Source organism: Nycticebus coucang, chromosome 4 (assembly GCF_027406575.1).
Source record: "Nycticebus coucang isolate mNycCou1 chromosome 4, mNycCou1.pri, whole genome shotgun sequence".
In the NCBI taxonomy this organism is placed as follows: domain Eukaryota; kingdom Metazoa; phylum Chordata; class Mammalia; order Primates; family Lorisidae; genus Nycticebus; species Nycticebus coucang.
In genome coordinates this window covers 13,892,570-13,914,774 of record NC_069783.1, presented here as the reverse complement: position 1 = coordinate 13,914,774, position 22,205 = coordinate 13,892,570, and the positions used below count along the sequence as shown (strand labels likewise).

General features: G+C 35.4%; 1 protein-coding gene and 1 non-coding gene across 3 annotated transcripts in view; one reads left to right on the top strand and one right to left on the bottom strand.

The window, feature by feature from the left end:
- The window catches only part of NBAS (NBAS subunit of NRZ tethering complex), a 408,191-nt gene that overhangs the window by 60,784 nt on the left and 325,202 nt on the right, over positions 1-22,205 (top strand). Inside the window, exons 1-3 of one of the 2 annotated variants that reach the window (XM_053587869.1) lie at positions 9,886-10,079; positions 10,641-10,779; positions 17,528-17,596. In XM_053587869.1, the coding sequence (XP_053443844.1) occupies positions 9,907-10,079; positions 10,641-10,779; positions 17,528-17,596 (381 nt within the window). In that variant the 5' untranslated portion in view covers positions 9,886-9,906. Of the gene's footprint in view, positions 1-9,885; positions 10,080-10,640; positions 10,780-17,527; positions 17,597-22,205 lie in introns of those variants that run through there. The other variant, XM_053587868.1, reaches the window with a different exon arrangement.
- Positions 15,197-15,303, bottom strand: LOC128585055 (U6 spliceosomal RNA). Its single transcript, XR_008379804.1, has one exon. It is a non-coding gene; the product is annotated as a U6 spliceosomal RNA (small nuclear RNA).

The window sequence follows — 22,205 nt, the reverse complement described above, 5'->3', positions numbered from 1 at the left end:
GAAAAAAACACTCAAAAGAAGAAAGAATATTTCATAATATATAAACATTATATGAAATTAAAATTTGTGTCCATAAATAAAGTTTTCTAAGAACACGGGCACACTTCTGTTTTTTTTTAAACATTATTTATGTTATTTTTTTCATGCTATGACATGAATGAATAGTTGTAAGAGACTAGCCCACAATACCTAACATATTTATTATCTGATCTTTATGGAAAATGATTGCTGGACTCTATGCCATGTCATTTAATATTTGGTCTAAATGTGTGTCTAGTTCTGCTTGGGTGGTACAAAGTAAAGAATATTGGAACTTTATAGATACTCCCCTACTTCTTAGTGCTAACTCATAAATTATATTTTAAGGAATTTATAGCTAGGTACCCATTCAATTTTAAATAAAATGCCCAGTTACCAAATTGCCAGGAGAATGATTTCTTTACTGAATAAAGAAGTTTAGGAAAATTTCCCATGTTTTATCTTTAATCATCATTCAGTATAATCAGTTTTCTGTGATCATGCTAAGTAGTATAATTTAATTTGACTTAAAGTGATCTGTGTCTTCCAGAGCTGAGTAATAGTTTCAAGCAAAATGTAAAGCTGTGATTCTCAAAGTATGGTCTCTGGACCAGCAGCCTCAGAATCACTGGGGAAATGGTTTGGAATGCGAATTCTTGGACTCCACTTAGACCCACTAAATTCAGCTGCTCTGGAGGAGTGGCCAGCAGTCTGGGTTTACAGGTCCTGCGGGTGATTCGGATGCCTACTTTATGTTTGAGGTTTGCTGATGTGTAGGGTCATGATTATACCAGAGTTGACCACCCCAGGGACTGTCATAAACTGCTCAACATACAGAGGTGGTCGACAGTTGTACTGGCATATACATGTGGTACCTGTCTAGTCACTGAAAATTAGGTCAACTTGAAGTGGGCATTGTAAGGACATGGTGGGCAAGGTAGGGAGATGGTCAGCTATGGGGGTTCTACAGTATATGTTTTCTAATTAGCTCTTTAATAAATGAAGATAAGCAGAATTTAAAATATGAACTAGTGGGATTTTTTTAGTAAAGAATGTTTAGGTTATACTAAAATGAATTAATATTGGGAACATTTCATTTTTTCTAAGAGGAATGGTTTCTAACTGTGAAGTAATAGGTAATTTTTTTGAGCCCTTACTGTGCCAAGGGTGGTCTTAACCATTTTAAAATTTGGGGACGTGGGCTATTCTCTTTCTTTCTTTCTTGTTGATTGTATGCCAATGTATAGTGGTTGGTCATTGGATGGCGTAACAGAAGTGTTTCTGATTTTAAACTTTCTGCTTTGGCTTTAAGGAGTTTTAAGCCACTAGATGGCACATTCTTCCAACAATTATTAGATTGAAGAACCCTCTTAATAAACTATTTATAATTCTTCTTAGAATCAGCTTTTAGAGGAACTCTTTTGTTAATTAAAAAAATTTTATTGATATGTAATTGTACATATTTATGGGGTATATGTGATATTTTAATGCATACATACATTGTATGACAATCAAGTCAGGATATTTGGATATTCTTTGCCTCAAACATTTATCATCATTTCTTTGAATTGGGAACGTTTCAGATCATCTGGTTATTTTGAAATATGTGATAAATTATTGTTAACTGCTGTTATTAATTGTGCTGTTGAACACTAGATCTTAGTCTTTTTATATAACCGTATGTTTGTCCCCATGAACTGACCTCCCTTGGTTAATTTTTAGGGCAACCCTTAACCCTCACGGCTCACCAGTCTTACGCAGGGCCTGCACTCTATCCGCTCGCCCTTTTCCTCTCGTTGCTGCCCCTCCTCTTCCCTGGTCTCTGTCTTTCTTTCTGCTCCTTTAATTCTCTCCTTCTTGTGTTTTTTTTTTTTGCTCCATCAGTCACACTTTATTTTTGTTGTCTGATACCTGTGTTCTTGCTTTGAGTTTTAGACTTCCTGAATGTCAGAGCTGGAAGGGAGTTCATCCATCATTGGTTCCACCCCTTCGTTTTTCATGTGGAAGAACTGAAGCCTGAGAGGTTAAGCCAAGGACAGAAGCTATGTCTTATTTATCTTTGTGCCACTATAGCGCTTTGCACATAGTGCCCAGATAGATGTTTCTTGCGTGAAATAACTGTGATAAACGATGTAAAGGACACAAACGTGAATTAGTCTCTGTGCTCAAATGGCTCCATGTTTAGTAATGATGGCATGATATTAAATAACTTATGTTATAGAAGGTAGACGGGGATAAGTGTCGGGAAGTAAGTGAGATAAAGTATGTGTATTATTCAGGACGTACTTGAACTTTCTGTCCTGTTACTCCGTTTGCCCTTTAGAGGCTGGTGGTACTCACTGCATTTCTTACAATTCTCTGAACACACCATTTACAGACTCATCTCTGTGCTCTTGTATGTCATGTTTCTTTGGCTTAAAACACTCTTTAACTAACCCCTTTTTCTGTTTGGGAAATTGTTTAAAGGATAAGCCTTTTGCTGGTGGCTAACCCTTTTATCAGTCTGGGAAATTGTTTAAAGGATAAGCCTTTTGCTGGTGCTACCCTGTGAAGCCTTCCCTGACCTCTTCCACCATGCAGTTAATTTGTCTTTTATGCAGTTTTTGTACCTAAGTCAAAGGTTGCTGAAGAGGTTCTGTACTGTAGTGGTTAGTGCTTACTAGTTGTTTTACCTGTGGTAGACTCTGCTTATATTTATTCCTGTACATGAATATATATCCAAGGCTGCTTAAGAAAAGGAATGGAGGGATAGAATGCAAGCTGCAAGTCCTCTAACCAGAGTACTGTACAGATACTGGTGAATTGTGAGAAGTAACAATTATACTAAAAATTGATTACAATTTATTAGAAATGGTTTTATTAGAACATTTTTTCAGTTGATTAGAACATTCCCCATTGTCTCTGACATAGTTCGTGTTTAGTAAATGTTAATGGAGTGAAAGGAATGTCTCAAGATTATATATATATAATAAAAAAATTATATATATAAAATAAAAAATATTATATATATATAAAATAAATATATGTATATTTTTTTGCAAAGATATTTGAACCTGATACCCCTAATTCCTGGAATCATGATTTTCCTTCTGTCTTTCACAAAATTTGAGGTTGAAGATTGCTGGGAAAAATAAAGCCTTTCTTTCTTAATCTCTTTTGTTTTTATTAAGGGAAGTAAACTTCTGCTAATTGCCACATATCAATGTGTTTTAGTGTGGAGAATTTAATTTGTATTATAAAAATTGTTTTACTTTATATTTTTATAGGACGATTTAAAAATAATTATTTGTTTCAAAATGTTATTCTAAAATTAAGCACTTAAAAACAAAATACTTTTCATATTTAAGAATGTAATTGTTACCACTACATGTAAGTATTCTGGATGGAGAAACTTAATTCAGCAGCAAATAACATTAGTGATATAAATTATTGTCTACAGTATTGTCTTTTTATGGAATTAGTTTCTTCAAAAATCTAATAGTTATTTCAGTATTAAGCCACAGAAGGCTCAAGATATAACTATTAATGTATAAACAACCTCAAAATGTCACAAAGCAAATTATATACTAATTTCCTTTTCAGTATTTGATTAGATTTGTGCGTTTATGAAACGTGTTAAAGGCAATTCACTGAATTATTTTCTTCTGGACTTCATTAACTGGAGAAATTTATGTGCATAATTTGGAATACTGTATCTCAATGTTCCTTTTTTTAAACTAAAAAAATAGAAAAGTACAGCGAATGATGAAATATACAGTGGTCTTTGAGTTATGATTTTTGAACTTAAGATAGTTTGATTTTACTATGGTCTGAAAGCCATACACATTCAGTAGAGACCATACTTAGACTATACAGTGTAAGACCATACGTAGACCATAAAGTATAAGACCATACTAAGACCATACTTAGACCTGGAAGTATAAGACCATACTAAGACCATACCTAGACCATACAGTGTAAGACCATTCTAAGACCATACCTAGACCATACAGCGTAAGACCATACTAAGACCATACCTAGACCATACAGCGTAAGACCATACTAAGACCATACCTAGACCATACAGTATAAGACCATAACCATACCTAGACCATACAGCGTAAGACCATACTAAGACCATACCTAGGTGGTGCATATTACAGGGGTATTTGCGAAACTTGGTAAATGTAGAATGTAAATGTTTTGGCACAGTAACTGAGATAACGCCGGAAAGGCTATGTTAACCACTGTGATAAAAATGTGTCAAATGGTTTATGCAGTGAGTGTATGATGCCCCATAATCATATCATTGTATACAGTTATGATTTAATAAAAATAAATAAATAAATAAATAAAAAAAAACCAATTTAACAATTCCAAATATATATAAAAACATTTAAAAATTAAAAAAAAAAAAAAAAAAGACCATACCTAGACCATACAGTATAAGACCATACTAAGACCATACCTAGACCATACAGCGTAAGACCATACTAAGACCATACCTAGACCATACAGCGTGAGACCATACTAAGACCATACCTAGACCATACAGTATAAGACCATACTAAGACCATACCTAGACCATACAGCGTAAGACCATACTAAGACCATACCTAGACCATACAGTGTAAGACCATACTAAGACCATACCTAGACCATACAGCGTAAGACCATACTAAGACCATACCTAGACCATACAGTGTAAGACCATACTAAGACCATACCTAGACCATACAGTGTAAGACCATACTAAGATCATACCTAGACCATACAGTGTAAGACCATACTAAGACCATACCTAGACCATACAGCGTAAGACCATACTAAGACCATACCTAGACCATACAGCGTAAGACCATACTAAGACCATACCTAGACCATACAGTGTAAGACCATACTAAGATCATACCTAGACCATACAGTGTAAGACCATACTAAGACCATACCTAGACCATACAGTGTAAGACCATACTAAGACCATACCTAGACCATACAGTGTAAGACCATACTAAGACCATACCTAGACCATACAGCGTAAGACCATACTAAGACCATACCTAGACCATACAGCGTAAGACCATACTAAGACCATACCTAGACCATACAGCGTAAGACCATACTAAGACCATACCTAGACCATACAGCGTAAGACCATACTAAGACCATACCTAGACCATACAGCGTAAGACCATACTAAGACCATACCTAGACCATACAGCGTAAGACCATACTAAGACCATACCTAGACCATACAGCGTAAGACCATACTAAGACCATACCTAGACCATACAGTGTAAGACCATACTAAGACCATACCTAGACCATACAGTATAAGACCATACTAAGACCATACCTAGACCATACAGCGTAAGACCATACTAAGACCATACCTAGACCATACAGCGTAAGACCATACTAAGATCATACCTAGACCATACAGCGTAAGACCATACTAAGACCATACCTAGACCATACAGCGTAAGACCATACTAAGACCATACCTAGACCATACAGTGTAAGACCATACTAAGATCATACCTAGACCATACAGCGTAAGACCATACTAAGACCATACCTAGACCATACAGTGTAAGACCATACTAAGATCATACCTAGACCATACAGCGTAAGACCATACTAAGACCATACCTAGACCATACAGTGTAAGACCATACTAAGATCATACCTAGACCATACAGTGTAAGACCATACTAAGACCATACCTAGACCATACTTTGTTTTACTTCCTTTTCTCTAAATGCCACTATCATGATTTTGGTATGTGACTTTCTGATATATATTTTTATTTTGTTCCCTTTATATTGTGTATGTTTCCTTGAATAATTTATTGTATTTGTTTATCCATACTTTTAAAACATTTTAAATATTTCTAATTTTCCAGCATAATAAATAGTGCTGTACACAATATTCTTTTACCAAGAGATGAATATACCTGTGCAAGCATTTCTCCTTAGTTTCCTTGGAACAGAGTTGGTGGGATAGTTAGTTGTGTACATTTATTTGATATTGTCAGGTTGCTTCAAAATGATTGCTTCAACTTGTAGTGTTATCACTAGTTCACGAGAGTTACTATGTCCTAAACGTTCTAGAGAGTAGTTGGTGTAAATCTGTGTTATTTTAATCTGCATTATTGGCTTTTGGATTTCTTTTTGTGTGACTTGCTATTGCTGATTCTTTTTCCATTTTTATTTTGAAGTCGTGGGAGATCTTTATAAATTCTGCCTACAAATACTTTGTTAGTTTTGTGTGTTATAAATAATTTATCTCAGTGGGCAATTTGTCTTTTTATTTTATGGATAGACATTTTAAATTTTGACACAGTCAAATCAGAAGGAGGATGTCTTAAAGGCATTAGAGTAGGAAAATATTTATAGGTCAAGGTGTACAAAGCCCAGCTCTTTTAAGGAAAGATTGATCAGTGTGAATTGAGTTGGTTCTTCTTAGAACTCTACTCTCCACTGGGAATTTTATGTTTGCCTAAGTTCTATTAAATTAGTTTATTCAGTTCTATGAAAAATTCTGCCAGGATCTTATGTGAAATTATATTCAATTTATAAATTAATTTAAGAAGAAATGACATCTTTTAGGTATTGAGAGTTCACCAAAGAACGTGGCATTTCTCTCTCTCTCTTCATTCGTATCTCTTGCATCTCTTAATGTCTCTCGGTATAAGAGATACAACAGTAAATTAATGGAACAAATCAACATGTTGAATTTGGGTTGATAATCTTTGGCATGAATAACTCAAGATAACCCTTCAGTAGGTTTACATTGGCTTATCATCTTCAGATTGGGCTGTCATCTTTTGTACCACTTATTTCCATCCTCCCAGCTGCTCTTCGTTTTATTTGCCCTCTAAGGGAGAGTGAGCTTTTGAATGTGGAGAGCATACGTGTTTGTCTCTGGACACTCAACACCCTGCACATTGCCTTACGTACTGCGCTGCCAGTTACCTGTTTTGTGAATACGTGGGTGAAGTCATCTCAGTTTCTTCCCCTTTAAAAACTCATGAGCACCATTCCTGCTTGCATGTGTGGACACATATGCGTTCTTACAGCTGGAGTACCAGTGTCCCAAAGCTGCCCTACCATCTGGGGGGATCAACATATGATTCGTTTCATCATTCTGTTTCTTATCTCTGGCATGAATGAGAGAAAGGTTGGAAGTGGATGATGAATCTCTTTCATTCTCAGTTATTTACCCCATTTTAACCAATTCTACCTATGCACAGTCATGATTTTAACAGAATTTATAGAGAGGAAGTATCTTCTAGTATTGAGACCAGGAGATCAGAAATCGGGATTCACAGTTCTATAGCCCCTGCTATATTCAGGTGACTTAAAATTTCATACATATATTAACAAATATAATTAATATGAAAGTTTTATATTATAAATATATTAATGTATTTATTATATATGTTGTTAATATAAAGATATGTTTTGTGTATTGATAGAGGGGAATTATTTGTTATCAGTGAACTGTTTGGCCTTTGGGAATGTGTTGAATTCTCAGTGATGTTATTTTTATTATAATTTTAAGACTACTAGTTTTTAAAGGTATATTTTATGGGTCACATTTTATGATCGAAAATCATTGTGATTAAATTCTACACTCTGGATACCCAAATTACTTCTTATGTATGTCCCTGCTTATTCACAGGAGTTTTTCCTAAGAAATGGACTTAAAAATGTCTTTATGGAAAATTTGAAGCATGTACAAAAATAGAATCATAAACCAACTCCTAGTCTGCTGTTCAGTTTCAATGATAAAGTTATAGCTAATTTCATTTTTATCTATAACCCTGCCATCCCCCCTTCCCTGGATATTTTTTTTTTGAAGTAAATCGTAGCATATTATTTTGTAAGTGCTTCAGTGTGCATTTCTACAAAGTAAGAACTCTAAAACATGAACGTGATGCCATTCTCATATCCCAAAATAATTAATAATAATTTGCCAATATTTTCAGATATCCAGACTGTATTCTCTTTTAGTTCAATGATCTACCCTCCATTTTCTCCCTCTGTTGCTCTTTTTCTGAGTGTATGTGTTGTGATGGAATCAGGTCATTTATTTTGTATTTTTCCCATCTAAATTTTGTCGATTGTATCATTCTATGTTTCTTAAAGTATTTTTCTTTTTTATCTGTATTTCCTCCAGGTTGAGAGTTAGATTCAGAGGGATAGTAGGATTTTATCTGCTGGATATACCTTGTTTGGGGGAAATATTTTACTGTAATAAAATCATTTGAACAATGAATGCTCTGAGCAAATAATATTTGTACTATTAGCTTGACTTTGGATTCAAATCTCTTTTGCCCTGGTAAACGAGGTTAATTATGTGTTAGCTCTGAGGATTTGCCTAGGGAGTAGGAACAGCTCAAATAGTTTGCTTCCTACTATCATGGCAACATTTTTTGGTTCTCATTTGTTGTGATAGAAATATGTTAGTGCTGTATATAAAATCAATAAGATAGTGCCTTTGAGTGAAGGCTCAAGTTGTATTTCTGTGAATAAAGTACATTTACATGACTTTAAGGATTTTCAGATTTTGATTTGGACTAAGTTGATGGTTAAACCTGGAAGGGTTTTTATGTACTTTTGAAATTTTTATATCTAAGAATATATTGTACAGATGAGTTCTTTTATTGTTATTAGCTTAGTTCATAAATACATGGTAGAAAGCAAGTGGTTAAATGAGAAGAGAACTTTTGATGGAATTAGAGTTTAATGGTCATCTGGGTCATGGGGATGGGAAAGAAACAGATGTATGTTGGTTTTCTTCCACTGCTCTAACAAATTATCACAACTTAGTGCCATGAAGCAAATTTATTATCTTAATAGTTCTAGAGGTCAGAAATCAGAAATGGCTCTCCCTAGGCTAAAATCAAGGTGTCAGCTGGGCTCAGGAGGAGAATCTGTTTTGTTGTCTTCGACTGCTCCTAAAAGCTGCCCAGATTCCTTGGATCCTGGTTCCTTCCACCTTCAAAGCCAGCAATGGCCAGTGAGTCTCACAGTGCATTTCTCTGACACTGACTCTTCTGCAGCGCCCCACTCGCACCCCCCTCCCACTTTTAAGGATCCTTGTGATTACACTGGGATAATCCAAGATGATCTCCCTTTATTTATTTATTTATTTATTTTTCAGTTTTTTTTTTTTTTTTATTGTTGGGGATTCATTGAGGGTACAATAAGCCAGGTTACACTGATTGCAATTGTTAGGTAAAGTCCCTCTTGCAATCATGTCTTGCCCCCATAAAGTGTGACACACACCAAGGCCCCACCCCCCTCCCTCCGTCCCTCTTTCTGCTTCCCTCCCCATAACCTTAATTGTCATTAATCGTCCTCATATCAAAATTGAGTACATAGGATTCATGCTTCTCCATTCTTGTGATGCTTTACTAAGAATAATGTCTTCCACTTCCATCCAGGTTAATACGCAGGATGTAAAGTCTCCATTTTTTTTAATGGCTGAATAGTATTCCATGGTATACATATACCACAGCTTGTTAATCCATTCCTGGGTTGGTGGGCATTTAGGCTGTTTCCACATTTTGGCGATTGTAAATTGAGCTGCAGTAAACAGTCTAGTACAAGTGTCCTTATGATAAAAGGATTTTTTTCCCTTCTGGGTAGATGGGAAAGGATATTTGCATATTTTCAATCAGACAAAAGCTTGATAACTAGGATCTATAGAGAACTCAAATTAATCCACGTGAAAAAAGCCAACAATCCCATAGATCAATGGGCAAGAGACATGAATAGAACTTTCTCTAAAGATGACAGATGAATGGCTAACAAACACATGAAAAAATGTTCATCATTTCTATATATTAGAGAAATGCAAATCAAAACAACCCTGAGATATCATCTAACCCCAGTGAGAATGGCCCACATCACAAAATCTCAAAACTGCAGATGCTGGCGTGGATGTGGAGAGAAGGGAACACTTTTCCACTGCTGGTGGGACTGCAAACTAGTACAACCTTTCTGGAAGGAAGTATGGAGAAACCTCAAAGCACTCAACCTAGACCTCCCATTTGATCTCCCTTTATTAAGGTCAGTCCATTAGATGGAATCTTAATTCCATCTGCAACTTTAAATCCATGTCAGGTTGCAGACCCAGAGACTCCAGGAAGGACACATATCTTTTGGTTAGCCATTTTTTGCCCACCACACAAGGTGAGCAGAATTAACAGAAGGCAGGTATTAGGGTTTTTTATGCCATTGGGCATACCCCTCTGCTGGTTACTGGTCTGTGAAACTTTAGTTAACGCAATCATATAACTGAGTCAGTCTTTTGGTATGCCAACACTAAGGAGACTTATGATGTAAAGGGAGTTGGGTGTTGTGTTCTGCCATTTGGGGCAGTGGTCCATTGTGTGGGGGAGAGTACCATGCGGATGTGGCCAGGGAAGCCTCTCCCTGTCCTCTCCCTTAGGTAGTAGGCAGTTCCCAAAGTGCTGAGAAAACTTTTTTTTTTTCTTAATTTCAGGTTAATGTAAGTATATATAGTAATTTTGGTTTTCTTCATGAAGGTGACTATTTCTGCTCCTTCTGTTGGTTTTCTGTTGTTCATATTTGCAGTTTATCAGTTATTTATATTTTTCTCTTTTTTAGACTTTTACTGGTTGGTGGCTGTGAAACTGTAGAAGTGGGCATGTCAAAAGCTTCTAGCTGTGGCCTTTCTGCCTGGAGAGTGCTCTCAGGATCACCTTATTATAAGCAAGTTACTAATAGTGGAGACAAGGTTACCGTGGTAAGTATTAGTTGGTAGTATTTTGCTTTGCTAATAAGTCCTAGACAAATAAACCCTTTGTAAGATATAGAGGAGTGAATAATTTTGTCTTAATGAGGAAAATGGATTATGGTGCTGTAGTTTTAGTACTTTCAAATATCAAATTTAACTAAAGCTATATTATGTTTAGCTTGGACTCATTTTTAATGACAATTTTTTTTCAGGTATTAGATAAACAACCTAGCAGAGGACAAGTTATTTGCATTTTCTTGTTTAGACATAAACATTTAATAAGCACTTCTTATGTCTTGGCAAACGTTTGAAATGCATTATCTCACAGAACTCTTAAGTAACCTTTTAAGGTAGGTGTTATTACTAGACTAAGTCTATTGGGGAGAAAAGTGAAATATAGTTAAGTAAGTTGCTTTGGGTCACCCAGCTAGTAAGTTGGCAGAATTTGAGTACAAACTCTGACAGAAGTTCCTCGTTCCAAGTTCTTCACTACTGTGGTATACTTGCTTACATGTTGTTTTGTATTTATATTAACTACTCTTCCATCCATTCATTTATTCATTCTGTAATTATTTATTGAGCTTCTGTTTTGTGTCAGACACTCCTTTAGGCTGTAATGGTCACAATAAGCTAGGCTCTGTTGTGATAATTCAGATAGTCATATAAATAAGCAAATGAAAAGTCCTAAAATTTCTATGGCTTACCACGTAAATATTTTTTTCTTATTTATGGCAAAGCCTAGGGTCAATAACATGACCTTCCTGGGCAGCTCATTCCGTGGAGGCTGGTAACCTCTTGAGGTCCTATCTGTCAATTTATGGCCTTAGGAAGGGCAGAGAGGGATAAAAGGTAGAACTTTATTACAGACTGAGACATCCCCCTGATCATAGCTGACTTACTACGTTATAGTCCCTCCTAACCCCTAGGGACTAGGGAGCAGTTTTCTGGGTGCCTAGAAAGGTGAGAAAAAGTAAATATTGGTGGATACTAATTGTGTTTGTTGTATTGGTCACAATATAGTCTTACATATCTTGGTTATCTGTGTAAACTGCATGAAAGCAAGCAGTTGTCAAAGTTATGCACCTTGTGGTTATCACATTGCCTGGTATGTAGTGGGCACCATTCCTGAATGTTTTTTAAGTGTGGGAAGAAAACAAGAAATTAAAAGTGAAGCACAACATAAATGAATGTATTACGCCATTTGTTTTGATAATGAACATATTTGTCCCTAGTCAGCTCATGCAAAAGTTATACTGGTATTTCATGTTTTATTCCAACTTTTCTGTTGCTATGAAATTTGTCATGATTAAAGGTTGAGGAAAAAAAACAAATGAGTGTGGAAGATACAAGGAGAGATGACATAGGTAAGCTGTGAAAGTGTTTTGGGGCAGTGTGATCAAGGATGCATTAGTCACCAACTGGGCCAGCAGAGGGGAAGTCACAGAGTCATGTACTAGGGAACCTTTTTTTCCTTGGCTTCTTTGACTTCTCCTGTGCTCTTTCCCTTTGCTGTTTACTGAAGTATTAAAATCTGTTCTGCTATGTATGGTCCTTCTCTCTTTGGCCTGAGGCTTCAGTATTGCAGTCTTTGAAAAGAAAATTGCTTGTGCACTGGCAAAATAGGTGCGGAGAAATATTGAATTGCAAATTGAATGCTCTGCTGTATGATTAACTTCTTGAAATGCTGCAAGTGTGTTTTAATTATGTTAGTGGCTGTGTCTTCCAGCGAAACTTACAATCATTGTACATAGCCTTTCCTCACCTCAAAGTAATTGGCAGATACTGTTCTCATCGAGCCTCCTCATATGGTTTGTTTAAGGTTGCTGTGGTGTTGGGTAGGTATTGACCGGCAAATGTTGATGACACATACATTCTAGTCTTTCACAAGGCCTGTAGGTTATAAAAGAGACTGTGTAAAATTCAATATATGCATTGGCCAAAGCTTCCAAATTAATGTTAGTGTCATCTTTGGGAGGTCGTTTTATTTATTTACTTTTTCAACATTTTATCCCTGCTCTAGGTATTAGGAACATAAAGATAGTGGTAGTAGGCCTCAGGGGTTTATTGTATATTGGAGGAGCTATGTCCACAAATAAGTGCAAAAGCTGTAATAGGTACCAGATTAGAATTCAGTCACTGGTACAAAGGTACAGCCCAGGCTCTGGAGTCAGAAGGCTGCTGTTTGAATTCTACCTTATTACTTACAACAGGTGTTTTAAGGCTTTTACCAGGATCAAATGAGGTAATAAATGTGAAGGCACCTTTCATTAACTGAAAGATGATCTACACTTGTTAATAATCATTGTCTATTTGTGATTTTTAAGGTCAACATTGTGGAAAAAAGTCTACAAAAATGAATAGAATTGACTGAATTTATTATTATTGCTGCCTTTGCTTCTTCGGTATAGAATCTTATGGGAAGAAAACAGGCTTTTTGGAATCCTGTTTTCCTGGGAAATAAAATAGAAGTAATTAGAATATTTCTGTAATAGTCTATATCCTGCTTTCGTTTATGCCCATATTTTGCATCTTTTCTCTTGTCCGTATAGATGAACTATCCTTGTTCTAGGGAAGGCCCATCTTTTCATTTCTCTACTACATTTCCCATTCTTCCGTACTGAAAGATAAATTTACCTACATCATGAATTTTGTTATCTTTTAGATTTATCAGCATACAACATACTTTTATTTTTCCCATCATAAATAACTTCTTAGATTGCACTTTGCCCTCTCGCTGCCACCCCGTTTCTTTCCCATTCTTTAAAATGTTTAAGAGTTGCCTATACTTGTTTCTTATTCCTCTTTCTAGTCTCTCTTCAATTCACTTGAATGAGAATTTACCTCTGTGATTCCACTGAAATTATTCTTATTGATGTTATCAATGTTTTCTGTATTTTTCCAGGTTATCAGTTTTATTGGTATGCTTTAACTCCTTCTAGTTGTTTAGACAAAACCAGTCAGCTTATTCTGTTTTCCTTTTCCTTTCTCCTCCCATTTTTTAGTTGTATTACTTGTATTTTGCTGTACACATAATGTTTGCGCCTTGGTTTCTACTTTCATACTTAACTTTCTTTAGTCTTAGATGTCCATGTATATATTTTAAATTGGTAGTTTGGATCTTTCTCTGAAGTTTTCCCAGTTGTTATCATGGTTGGATGAAACTACTCTCTAGTAGATTTCTTTTTCTTTCTCTAGTAGATGTTTTGACAGGGGCTCGTAGATGATGAGTTCGTTAAATTTTCATGGGTTCAAAATTGTTTTTCTGAGGCCTTGATATCTAAAAGAAAGCTTGTCTGCATATAAAATCCTTGGTTCGCCTTTTTTTTTTTCCATTAAACTTTTAAAATGTTACTCTGTTGTTTTGCTATCTATGTGGGATTTCAAAATTCTGATAAATTATTTCTTCTTTGCATGTCATTTGTTTATTGTTCCTAGAATTTTTGAGGTTTACTTTATCTTTGAAATCTAATACCTTTCCTAGGATGTTGGAGTTGATCATTCTGGGTTAATTTTTACAGAAATGAGTTGACTCTTTTTTTAATTTATAGATTAAGATCTTTCTCTATTTCAGGAAAGTTTTTTGGATTATAATTTTAAACATTAATTCTGTGCTTTGGTTTTGTTTTTCTTCTTCAGGTACTCTGATAATTCATATATTGTTGCTTTTTACTGTCTCCTCTTCCAGTATTTTTTGACTCTTTTTTATCTATTTCTTTTTCACATTTCCTTTTTACCTTTCCTCTCTTTTTCATTTTTCTCTTGTTTTCGTGTGTTTAAAGCCTCTTACAAAATTTACATTTGAATGCCTTTTTAAATTATTCTTCATTTTTGAGAAGCATTGTCTTTTTCTTATATTTCTTTCCTGAATTTATTAAATCTTTTAGTAGCTACTTTAAAAATTTTCTTGTTTAATTCTATTCTTAGTTATTAATTTCTCATTGAGGGTATTTTTTCAAGTTTTCCATATCCTTGAATGCTTGTTTGAGCATATTTAGTTGTGTTTGGAGTGTTAAAGTTTCTTTTGCTTTAAGCTTTTTTTTTTGTGGGATGGGGAGGAATGATTTCCTTTTGTTGATATGGTTGACTTTTGTCTTCTGATTTTCTTTTTTTTTTTTTTTTTTAATTTTTTTATTAAATCATAAGTGTATACAATGATATGATTATGGGGCATCATACACTCACTTCATAAACCATTTGACACATTTTTATCCCAGTGGTTAACATAGCCTTTCCGGCATTATCTCAGTTACTGTGCCAAAACATTTATATTCTACATTTACCAAGTTTCGCAAATACCCCTGTAATGTGCACCACAGGTGTGATCCCACCGATTCCCCTCCCTCTACCCACCCCCCTTTCCCACTTCCCCCTATTGTTAAGTTGTAGCTGGGTTATAGCTTTCATGTGAGAGTCCCAAATTAGTTTCAAAAATATGGAACGCTTCACGAATTTGCGTATCATCCTTGCGCAGGGGCCATGCTAATCTTCTCTGTATCGTTCCAATTTTAGTATATGTGCTGCCGAAGCGAGCACTTGTCTTCTGATTTTCTATAAAGTATTTGTGAATCTTTTTCCTGTTTGTTTTTATGATATTGCAGTGCTTTAAGAGATCTGTAGCTTAATGGTGCCCTCTTTTTTCAGGATAGCAACATTCAAATTCTCTAGCAGGTTTTTTGCTTCAGTTTTGGTGGGCGGAGGAGGTGTGAGTGCTCTGATGTTCTGCCTCTTTTTTGTCTTGCAGCACACTTAATTTCCCCTTGTGACTTTTTTCTCCTTCACAGCTCAATTGGCAAAAGGTGCTTCTTCCTTTTTGCCAGGATTCCCTCAGAAGCTATCCGTATGTTTGGGAAAGTACCTCTCCAAATCACACCTGTACGCTTATGCCCCTTCCCTGCGGTCCATGTCTGATCAATCTGTATGCTTGTCTGCTATTTTCAGACTCATCTTGGACTTTATCTTAGCTCTGGTTTTAGATGGACCCTAGACTTCTTTGATAATTACCTCTGACCTCCGTGGGCCCTGTAGAATTTTTTCCATCTGCTTTTGCTAACCTACCAGCAAGCCTTATAGTGGACCACAGTGGGGGCCAGTGAAGACTCAGGTTGGCAGCCCTCAGATTTAGTGATTTTTTTCCTTTTACTTACAGATATTTTGAAGTTTAGGTTATCTTCTATCTTCAAGTTAAGCTGAGAGCATGGTTTTTATATAGGTTTATTTTCCTCATCTTGTTCTTTATTGTTTTTGGAGGAGCTATTGGAAGATGTGTAGTTAGGCCGTCCCAAATTTCTTAACCTACTTGGAAGTTCTGATGGCAGAATTTTTTTTTTTTTTATCGTTGGGGATTCATTGAGGGTACAATAAGCCAGGTTACACTGATCTGATGGCAGAATTTTTAACCTTAACACAGCAGTACCCTCCTTTGCTTTTTTTTTTTTTTTAAATTGAGCTAAAATTCATAAACATGTAATTATCCATACCCTATTTTAAGGTGTATAATCCAGTGGCATTAAGTATATTCTCTGTGTTCCGAGACTGGTTCAAGACATTTTTATCACTCCAAAGGGAGCCAGTAAGCAGCCACTCACTGTTCACTCACTCACTCACCGTTGACTCACTTACTCACTGTTCACTCACTCACCTCCCCCCCCACATCCTGGCATCCATTCATCCGCTTTCTGTTTGGATGAATGTACCCATTCCGAATGTTTCCTATAGATGGAGTAATACAATGTGTGGCCTTTTGAATCTGACTTCTTTCACTTACCATAATACTATTAGACCATATTGTAGCATATATGCTACTTACTCCTTTTTACGCGTGAATAATATTCGATCACACAGATATGCTACATATTGTTTATTCATTTTTTAGTTAATGGACATTTGAGTTACTTTTGCTTTTTGGCTATTGTGACTAGAGTTGCTATGAATATTCATGTATAAATATTTGTTAGAATACCTATTTTCAACTCTTTTGTGTGTAAACGTACTATAGAATTACTGGATCTTGTGATAACTTTATGTTTAACTTTTGAGGAACTTCCAAACTTTTTCCATAGTGGCTGTACCATTTTATGTTCCCATCCACAATGTATGAAAGTTCTAAACTGTCTACGTCTTCAGTAATGCTCTTTAGTTTCCTTTTTTTAATGCAATCATCCCTCCTTCTTTTCTGTATTTCTTTTTTGTTTTCCTAAGTATATTTCTTAAGTCTAGGGACAAAACTGATCTTGTGTTACACAAAATTATTTCATAATGATGAATATTCTTTATGCTGCTTTTCAATTATTAGATCAATTCTTTTTTTTTTTTTTTGGCCGGGGCTGGGTTTGAACCCGCCACCTCCGGCATATGGGACCAGTGCCCTACCCCTTTGAGCCACAGGTGCCGCCCATTTGATCAATTCTTAATGGATACAGTTTTTGCTGGCAGTGTTGGCCTTGTCCATGTTGATGGTAGGACAGAATGGTAACTTGAGGCAGCCTCAGCTGAGAAGAGCTTGTAGTAGATTCTAATTTGCATAAATTATACTAGATTTGTTAATTATATATTTTAAAATTTTGATTCTGAATATATATTGTAAGAGTTTACTGCTTGCTAGATTTTTTTTAAACAAAAACATTTTGCTAAGATCCTTGACATTTGTTGTTGATTTTATTAATTATTTTTAAAAATACTGTATTTGCCATAATTTTTATTTCATGATAAAAGGACTTTCATTCCATCTTTCTTCATATGATGTGCATTTATTTTGTAGGTACCAAAGACACTGGGGTTATTAAGGATGTTAAGTGTCAAGTTCTACAGTCACCAGGGACGAGAACAGGTAAGGCAGACTGACGGATGTTGTGCTTCACCAGTATTTTCACTGGAGTGCTTTTAAGGTCAAAGTTGAATAAACCTCTGAGCTGTATGTGGAAACCTAAAAAACAAACAAAATTAAATGAACTTTGTATATTCTAGATTTTCATCTTTGTGTCCATAATTAAACACTCTGTGGGTGTATTCTTTAGTAAGAATTTACAGAGTTGTTTGCTGAAGATTTGTGTATTTTACTGTGATGCTGTGTATCAGGAAGGGAGGAGGCGGGAGGTGGGGGTTATAGTATACAGCATATCTCTTGGGGCGGGACACAACTATAAGAGGAGCTTTGCCTAACAAATGCAAACAGTGTAACCTAATTCTTTGTACCCTCAATGAACCAGAAACAAGAAAAAAAAATTATAGAGAATGTACCTAGTCCTTTTGGATTCTGGAAATGTAGTTTAAAAAATTCTCCTGGAAAATTACAATTTTAGAATTTCTTGTTTTATCTTTAAAAATTTCATGAACTTTGTATCCTTGTCCATAATGTATCCTTTTTTGATTTGTTTTAAAATAATAAAAAAAAATTCGTCTCCAAATCTGAAGGTATTGATGCTCTAAGAAAAATAAGCCTCCTTGACCCTGGGTTTTAAGTACTGTTGTTTCACTGTTCTCTTACTTAGTGGGAGAAGCGTGGATGCATGGCAAGGATGTTGTACAGTTTCGTCCTGAATATAAATGAAACACTTTGGAACTGCCTCTGAGGGAGCTGGTTGCATTTGCTGTGTGGCTTTCATAAGAGTCTTGACCTGCATGGGAGTATCAAATCATATCTTGGGGAAGACCAAATAATCTAATTTTTCTATTTCTTCAATTTCTTTCCCCATGGAAATTGCTGATATGAAAAGTTAGCCCTCTGTATCCGTGGGTTCTGTATTCCTTGAATGATGGATTTTTGACCTACTACTGTTTGAATCTGAGGATGTGGAACCAGTGGGTACAGAGGGCTGTGTGTGCTATACTTTTATTGTTATTTTAGAGTCTGTTTTTTCTACTTATTAAAAAAAAAATTAACTGTAAAACAAGCTCAGGCAGGTCCTTCAGGAAGTATTCCCAAAGAAGGTATTGTTGCCACAGGTATGACAACTCCATGCGTGTTATTGCCCCTGAAGACCTTCCAGTGGGAAGGCAGGTGGAGGTGGAAAGTGGTGATAGTTATTATTCTCACCCTGTGTAGGCCTACGTTAATGTGTATTTGACTTAGTTTTTAATAATAAAGTTTATTAAAGTTTGTGCAGTGGCTTATTCTAGTCATCTTAGAACTCTGGGAGTCCGAGGTGGGTGGATCGCATGAGCTCAGGAGTTCGAGACCAACCTAAAGCAAAGAATGTGACCCCATCTACTATTTTTCAACTAAAAATAGAAAAACCAGCCAGGCATTGTGGGGTAGGTGCCTGGAGTTTTAGCTACATGGGAGGCTGAGGCAAGAGGATTGCTTGAACCCAGGAGTTTAAGGTTGTTTGTGAGCTATGATGCCATGGCACTTCACCCAGGATGACAGAGTAAGACTCTATCTCAAAAAAAAAGAAAGAAAGAAAATGAGCTGAGTGTAGTGTCTCCTGCCTATGTCCCATACACTTAAGAGGTTGAAGCTGAGAGGCTTGCTTGAGTTCAGGAATTTGAGGCCACAATGAGCTATGCCACTGAACTCCAGCTTGAGCAACAGAGCAAGAGTCCATCTTGGAAAAAAAAAAAAAAAGGTAAAAAAATTTATTTTAAAATAAGTACAAAGTAAGGTTATAAAGAAAGAAAATATTTCTGTACAGCTATATAATGTGTTGATACACAAATACTAACCTTCATGTTCCAGTTGCCTATAGCATTCAGTAGGGTAACATGCTGTAGCCTAGGAGCAGTAGGGTGGAACCTATAGCCTAGATGTGTAGTGACTTCTTCACTAAGTTTGTGTAAATACATTCTGTGATGTTCACACAACCACATTGCTTTAGTAATGCATTTCTCAGAATGTATCCTTGTTGTTAAGGGACATGTAAATATACTATAATTTTGGAGCTGAAACTGTTCACAGAGATTATGAAATAATTCCTCCTTATTGTGAACATTTTTTAATTTTCAAGCATTTACACAACATTTCTCAGGGAGTTTGCATTACCTATACTGGTATTATGATGGTTGGTTGGTTGATTTAGAGACAATCTCACTCTGTCACCCTGGGTAGACTGCTGTGATATCATAGCTCACAGCAACCTCAAACTCAGGGTTTCAAGTGATCCCCTGGCCTCAGCCTCCCAAGTACCTGGGATTACAGGCACTCACTGCAATGCCCAGCTAGTTTTTTCTCTTTTTAGTAGACGGGGTCTTGCTTTTGCTCAGTCTGGTCTGACACTTCTGAGCTCAGGCAGTCCTCCACCTGGGCCTCCCAGAGTGCTAAGTTTATAGGCACGATCCACCGTGCCTGGCTATAATGCCTATTTTATTGATAAAGAAATTTTAAGCCTCAAGATAAATGACTTATTTAAACTCACTTACCTAGACAGTGTCAAAGAAGGGTTTGGTCTCAGGTTGGCTTGTGGTTCGGTGTTTTTTTTCACTACCTCTAGTTGGCTATTGGCTAAACCCTTAGTTGGACAATTAGAGAAACAGAGACCAAGATGTTTTGTATTGTAAAATAGCCAAAATTGTAAATTACTTATCTCAGAAAGAATGCTCTATTTTACTACTTAAGCTTGACAACAATTATGTTTGTCTTTTAAAATATGTTCCTGTTAACTACTAATATTTTAAAAAAAATGGATCTGCTATCGTATATGGTAGCCATTTAGTCAATATTTATTTTATTTTATTTTATTTTTTGCTGTTTGCTTGTTAGATACAGAGTAGCAATGCTGAGATTGTACTGTATTAGAAGTAAAATATATATATGAAATGGCTAAGGCAGTGATTGTCATATTGTAGACACTTAGTCAACGATAGTGGTGGCATCTGTTATTGATTTGTTAAATTCTTTATATACAGAAACATATGTAGTCTACACGTATTTTTTGAGTTGTGAGTTACTAGACCTAAAACTAATAGGCTTTTAAATAATAATTTCTTATTTGCTGGTATATAATACTATGCTTTTAAAGAATCTATTAAAAATAAGAATTATTACATGCTTTTCTAAAGGGTATTGCTTGGAAAAAAATTTTTTTCTAAGGTTTTTCTTTTCTTCATACTTTTATAGTGTCTTTTTCCCATATTGTTAATCAAGCTTTTGAGGATGACTTTCTCTGATTTGAAGGCTAGGTTTCTATTTTTCTTTTTTTTTTTTTTCTTTTTTTGGCAGACTTCTAAACCACAGTAGGCTAGAATACCTGGTAAACAGCTCAAGGGCAGGGATTTACATTTGTTTTGTTCACTGCTGATTCCCCAGAGTGGTAAACTGTCCCTGGCATGTCATATTTATTGCTGGATATATTCAGTAAAAACCTGTGGAATTTGGAAGAGCCGTGCTTATAAATTTGTCTTTTATTGATCTGAGTTTTTTCTTTAAAATGTGTAGTAATTCAGAATGTTTTGAATGTATGTATTAGAATACAGTACTTTCATTTTAATACGGCTTGTATGTTTGAAAGATATAGGAAAAAAGTAGATAATAGGCGATTGAAAGTGAGGCAGTCCAAGTTAATTTCAGTACTGAGATCTGATTTGAAAAAGTTCTATCTTAAGACAGTTAAGAAGTGTTATTGCACATCTTTGCAATTGTGAATTGTGCTGCTATAAGCATTTGAGTTCAAGTGGCTTTTTGATAAAATGTCTTTTTTTCCTTTGGGTAAATACCTTAGAGTGGGGATTGCTACATCAAGTGGTTGGTCTACTTTTAGTTCTTTAAGGCATCTCCACACTACTTTCCATATAGGTTGTATTGTAGTGTTTGAGAGAAGGTACAAATATTGCTGCCAGTAGTAGGAAGCTTTAATTTGTGTTTTTGATTAAGAAAAGAGTAAATGGACATTTGATCTAGTGTTAGTATAAGTATGAACTAGAAATGAATGTTAAAATTAAGTTTACATTATGAATTTAAATAATATTTTGTTAATATCACATTACTACACAAAATATTCAATGAAATAAGAAAATATCTTTCGAAAATTTTTGGGAAAAGATTTGAGACAGAGAGAAGTAAATAGGAAATTTTGGTAATGCAGTCAGTTAAAAAGGCCATGAATGAATTACTGATGTAAGAAGATAATAGTATTATCAGAGTTTACTGTGTAAAACCTCTTCAAAAGCCATCTTCCTATGCCCCATGCTGTCTACCCACTAATACTAACTTATTGTAATTGATTTAGCTGGACTGCCTTCGGTATAGTTAAATCCTTATGGAATACATTGGACTGCAGCAGGTACAAGTGACATTTACTGTTTGCTGTTAAGCCATACTTCTTAAGAATTTCATTGTGTTTATGTTTTAATAATGTATTCTTTTTGTAGTAACAGATCACTAGGCTTTTTCCACCAAAAGATTTTAAAATAATCCCATTTTAAATTATCAATTATATGGCAGACCCTGTGTATCTCTCTATATTTTTTTATTATTGTAACAAGTATGTATTTTATTATCTTTT